General features: G+C 39.3%; 1 protein-coding gene across 1 annotated transcript in view; it reads right to left on the minus strand.

The window, feature by feature from the left end:
- Positions 1 to 6,000, minus strand: part of LOC117546947 (collagen alpha-1(XII) chain-like) — a gene marked incomplete at its 3' end in the record, with an annotated part of 155,703 nt that overhangs the window by 78,416 nt on the left and 71,287 nt on the right. The window contains 2 exon segments of the mRNA XM_034217385.1: positions 3 to 132; positions 4,374 to 4,516. Coding sequence (XP_034073276.1) covers positions 3 to 132; positions 4,374 to 4,516 — 273 coding nt within the window.

The following is a 6,000-nucleotide window of genomic DNA, read 5'->3' on the forward strand; positions in this document are numbered from 1 at the left end:
ACAGGTGGTCTCGGTGCCCTTCAGAGGCTCGCTGCTCACTTCGTCCAATATGGAGTGGACGTTAACGAGGTATTCGGTCAGAGGACCGAGACCCGTCAGCACCACGGAGTTCACCGTCCCGTCCACCAGCAGCTGAAATTAAAACATATCTGTTATTAAACAGTGGAGGGTAATTTCCCATCATTTGTTGTCTTTATTTATTAAAATAATTTCCCAATTTGGGATTAATAAAGTATATCTATATCTATCTATTGGCATGTGACTGAAAGAATATCGATTTTATTTAACTTTTGTATGGTTATTTCATGTGTGATGTTCAGGTGTATATCAGTATGTAGTGTCTCTACTTTAAAGAGTCCTCTCCTGCTGATGTTCAGGTGTATATCAGTATGTAGTGTCTCTACTTTAAAGAGTCCTCTCCTGCTGATGTTCAGGTGTATATCAGTATGTAGTGTCTCTACTTTAAAGAGTCCTCTCCTGCTGATGTTCAGGTGTATATCAGTATGTAGTGTCTCTACTTTAAAGAGTCCTCTTCTGCTGATGTTCAGGTGTATATCAGTATGTAGTGTCTCTACTTTAAAGAGTCCTCTCCTGCTGATGTTCAGGTGTATATCAGTATGTAGTGTCTCTACTTTAAAGAGTCCTCTCCTGCTGATGTTCAGGTGTATATCAGTATGTAGTGTCTCTACTTTAAAGAGTCCTCTCCTGCTGATGTTCAGGTGTATATCAGTATGTAGTGTCTCTACTTTAAAGAGTCCTCTCCTGCTGATGTTCAGGTGTATATCAGTATGTAGTGTCTCTACTTTAAAGAGTCCTCTCCTGCTGATGTTCAGGTGTATATCAGTATGTAGTGTCTCTACTTTAAAGAGTCCTCTCCTGCTGATGTTCAGGTGTATATCAGTATGTAGTGTCTCTACTTTAAAGAGTCCTCTCCTGCTGATGTTCAGGTGTATATCAGTATGTAGTGTCTCTACTTTAAAGAGTCCTCTCCTGCTGATGTTCAGGTGTATATCAATGTGTATTGTCTCTACTTTAAAGAGTCCTCTCCTGCTGATGTTCAGGTGTATATCAGTATGTAGTGTCTCTACTTTAAAGAGTCCTCTCCTGCTGATGTTCAGGGGTATATCAGTATGTAGTGTCTCTACTTTAAAGAGTCCTCTCCTGCTGATGTTCAGGTGTATATCAGTATGTAGTGTCTCTACTTTAAAGAGTCCTCTCCTGCTGATGTTCAGGTGTATATCAGTGTGTAGTGTCTCTACTTTAAAGAGTCCTCTCCTGCTGATGTTCAGGTGTATATCAGTATGTAGTGTCTCTACTTTAAAGAGTCCTCTCCTGCTGATGTTCAGGTGTATATCAGTACTTAGTGTCTCTACTTTAAAGAGTCCTCTCCTGCTGATGTTCAGGTGTATATCAGTGTGTAGTGTCTCTACTTTAAAGAGTCCTCTCCTGCTGATGTTCAGGTGTATATCAGTGTGTAGTGTCTCTACTTTAAAGAGTCCTCTCCTGCTGATGTTCAGGTGTATATCAGTGTGTAGTGTCTCTACTTTAAAGAGTCCTCTCCTGCTGATGTTCAGGTGTATATCAGTATGTAGTGTCTCTACTTTAAAGAGTCCTCTCCTGCTGATGTTCAGGTGTATATCAGTGTGTAGTGTCTCTACTTTAAAGAGTCCTCTCCTGCTGATGTTCAGGTGTATATCAGTATGTAGTGTCTCTACTTTAAAGAGTCCTCTCCTGCTGATGTTCAGGTGTATATCAGTGTGTAGTGTCTCTACTTTAAAGAGTCCTCTCCTGCTGATGTTCAGGTGTATATCAGTATGTAGTGTCTCTACTTTAAAGAGTCCTCTCCTGCTGATGTTCAGGTGTATATCAGTATGTAGTGTCTCTACTTTAAAGAGTCCTCTCCTCCTGATGTTCAGGTGTATATCAGTATGTAGTGTCTCTACTTTAAAGAGTGCTCTCCTGCTGATGTTCAGGTGTATATCAGTATGTAGTGTCTCTACTTTAAAGAGTCCTCTCCTCCTGATGTTCAGGTGTATATCAGTATGTAGTGTCTCTACTTTAAAGAGTCCTCTCCTGCTGATGTTCAGGTGTATATCAGTATGTAGTGTCTCTACTTTAAAGAGTCCTCTCCTGCTGATGTTCAGGTGTATATCAGTATGTAGTGTCTCTACTTTAAAGAGTCCTCTCCTGCTGATGTTCAGGTGTATATCAGTGTGTAGTGTCTCTACTTTAAAGAGTCCTCTCCTGCTGATGTTCAGGTGTATATCAGTATGTAGTGTCTCTACTTTAAAGAGTCCTCTCCTGCTGATGTTCAGGTGTATATCAGTATGTAGTGTCTCTACTTTAAAGAGTCCTCTCCTGCTGATGTTCAGGGGTACATCAGTATGTAGTGTCTCTACTTTAAAGAGTCCTCTCCTGCTGATGTTCAGGTGTATCTCAGTATGTAGTGTCTCTACTTTAAAGAGTCCTCTCCTGCTGATGTTCAGGTGTATATCAGTACTTAGTGTCTCTACTTTAAAGAGTCCTCTCCTGCTGATGTTCAGGTGTATATCAGTATGTAGTGTCTCTACTTTAAAGAGTCCTCTCCTGCTGATGTTCAGGGGTACATCAGTATGTAGTGTCTCTACTTTAAAGAGTCCTCTCCTGCTGATGTTCAGGTGTATCTCAGTATGTAGTGTCTCTACTTTAAAGAGTCCTCTCCTGCTGATGTTCAGGTGTATATCAGTACTTAGTGTCTCTACTTTAAAGAGTCCTCTCCTGCTGATGTTCAGGTGTATATCAGTACTTAGTGTCTCTACTTTAAAGAGTCCTCTCCTGCTGATGTTCAGGTGTATATCAGTATGTAGTGTCTCTACTTTAAAGAGTGCTCTCCTGCTGATGTTCAGGGGTACATCAGTACTTAGTGTCTCTACATAATACAGGAAAGTGAAAACCCTAAGAAGCAGACTATGCTTATTAAAGTTCCTGCATCTCCTCTTATTGCACACATGTATATGTATATTGTTCTTCTATGAATACTCCTGCTGCACAGTAATATTTGTTGAATCTTCTGGCAGCGAGCCCTGACCTCCACCCTGACCCTCCTTTTTGTAATAAAAAAAATTCCTTCTCTTGTTGCACCGGCTGTAAATCACTTTCTATAGGACCTGCACTAAATACCCAGCATGCAAATATATCATAAGCCTCATGTTGTTTCTCTCTACAGTCCAGGTTAAACACATGAGAGCAGAGAGCAGTGTGAGGTCCTTAAGCTAAAGTGGATCCAGTGGAAAACTCCTGGATTTCAGACGAGCCGAACGGATCCATCGGACACGAGCCAATAAAAGCTCAAAGCATGGAAAAGACCCAGCGCTGTGTTTTTAAAGAGTCGACTGACGGGGGGTTAAGTGTAAACTAAATGCAGGTTCAAAGAAAGCAAGAGGGTTTAATCCCTAAGGGGTTTTGGATAAAAGCCAGACCTGGGTGTTGGGAAACACTTTGTGAGGTTTGCCACTTAGGAGAGAATATTAAACAACAGGTGGGGAGGGGCGTAAACGTCTATTAATCTGCTTTGGTGTGACTGACAACCTGACATTATCTATTCTAAATCAACAGGAAGTTATAGATCTCACCTGAAGGGGACGAGAGTTATCTGTTAGAGTTTAAGGATTAACGGGAGCCAGAGGGAGGTATTTATCAGGCACACAAGATGCTTAGTTGATCAACAACAACAACATATGGTGGACGTAAAGTTTCTGAACATTCCTGATGAACTTCTATGAAACAGTGAGGTTTTTTAACATGTATCCCTGGAACAAATCGATCCCAGATGATAGATCCAGACATTAAACCCTTTAACCCCATTTAACTATTTAAATGTTGTTCAATATGCATTTGAACAACATGCATTTCTTGTATGAAAGGTGATATAAATAGAGTTTATTAATCAGAATAAGGATAATTTTATCCCGGTATTTGTACCAGTTGCTCCATTTTGAATAAATACAATAAAATAAAATCAAAATATATGGTACTACAATTTTTAAAACAAAAAATATGTATGTAATATACATTTTTGCTCAAAATACAGTTAAAACCCTTTACACACATTTAACAGAAGATATTCATGTAAATATCATATTATTTATTTAGTATTCGATTTTATTTTTATTTAAATTGTATTCTAAAATGCAGCAATTGTCAGAAAACCTTATTTTTATTAAAATATAGAATAAAGTACTCCGATTCTGATTCATTACAGCAGCACTAGAGACAGATGGAGGATGTTCCTCTCACCTCCTGCATCTCCTCTCCGGACACCTTCCTGTACGCGACCCGGTACATTTCTACTATCTATGTGTAATCTTTTCAGCAGCATTAGATGTTCCTCTCACCTCCAGCATCTCCTCTACGGCCACCTTCCTGTAGGTGACTCTGTACATGTCCACTGGTCCGTCGGGGGCCGTCCAGGTGGCCCTGAAGGAGCTGAAGGTCACCTCAGAGGTCAGCAGGTTGCTGGGCGCCGCCAGTTCTCCTCCTGAAGAGAAACGAATACGATCCAGTTCTCTGCTTTAAAAAATGTATTTCTCTACGACTGAGCTGTACATTTTCTTGTATTATTTACAGGTTTCAAGGCCTTTATTGTCATGTGTACAAAGCTACAGGTTAGTTATCATAATGAACATCTGAGGTCACAGGCTCCTCCAACAGTGCAATAATAATAATAATAATAATAGGAATATTGATATATATGCAGGTGAATGTTATGGATGTTCTTTCAAAAGTTCAGGTGTCAAAATGAACGTAAATATTATATTATGTATTATTAAGTGTGAAATGCGAATGGATTCCATTTTAATGTATTTTTCTCCGACTGAGCAGTACATCTTCTTGCACTATTTCTATTTTATTTGTATTTACTTGCACTATTTTATCTGTTAGATTTGTTCTATGTCCTATATTCATGTTGCTCGGTTGGAGGAGCCTGGGACTTCAGATTTCCATTGACACATCTACACTGTAGCTAAAACATGACAATAAAGCCTTGAATCTTGAAAAATCACTTTCGTATTCCCTCCTAGTTTCCATCACAAGATTGAAGAATAGAGAAAGGGTCATCTGTCTTCTTTGTTTGGGGATTTAATCATCTGTTTCTAGTTATTAAAAGTACATTTGATTTACTGAAACACTTGTTCGACATTTCATTTTTTTCATCTATTCTTCTTTTTCACCTTTTTTCTGTTTATTGTGGAAAAAAAGTGTCGATTTTTAAAACTTTTTTCTACTGTCGTTTTTTTCACTTTTTCAACAGTTCTTCTCATTTTATTTATTTGTTGTCACTTTTTTGATGTGTTTTCCAACAGTATGAGTTCTTCTTCTCAAACGGTCATTAGTTCCACCATCTGCACCGGGGAAAAGCAGATGTGATTTACCGAGAAGTATTATCATGTCTTTACTCGGACTAAAGGAACATGTCGTCCTTCATAAGCAGATAAACGCTCACGCGAGCATCTGCAAAACGAAATGAAAGCCATAGTAAACATTTCCTAAATGTATGGTTGTCAGAGTTAAGTGCTTTGGCTTTTTTTAAAGTCCGGAAAAGTATCATTTTCTTAAAAGCCGACAACGTTTCCACCTGACTTCCAACACAGGTAATGGCTGGAGGTGTAAATCTGACTCAGCGCTGTTTAAAGAAGAAACTGGAATTAAAGCCGAACGCGACGGCAGATCCGGCTTCATTTAAAGTGGACCTATCATGCTGTATTGGAAACAGGGCCATACCTATACAAAACATGTCTGTGAAGTTTTTTGCTTAAAATCCCAAACAGATCACCCGTTGTAGCCATGCCAAGCCAAAGAGGAGGCGGAGCTAATGCCTGATCAGAATTCTACCGGAGATAAAGTAAAATTCTGCTGTGATAAAACGCCATCCTGTTCTAAACCACATCAAGGATTATTTCTGAAACAGTATGGAGCTCAAATGCGTTTTCTCTTGCGGGTTTATCACAAGGTGAGTTCTTT

This window comes from Gymnodraco acuticeps, unplaced genomic scaffold (genome assembly GCF_902827175.1).
Source record: "Gymnodraco acuticeps unplaced genomic scaffold, fGymAcu1.1, whole genome shotgun sequence".
Lineage (NCBI taxonomy): Eukaryota > Metazoa > Chordata > Actinopteri > Perciformes > Bathydraconidae > Gymnodraco > Gymnodraco acuticeps.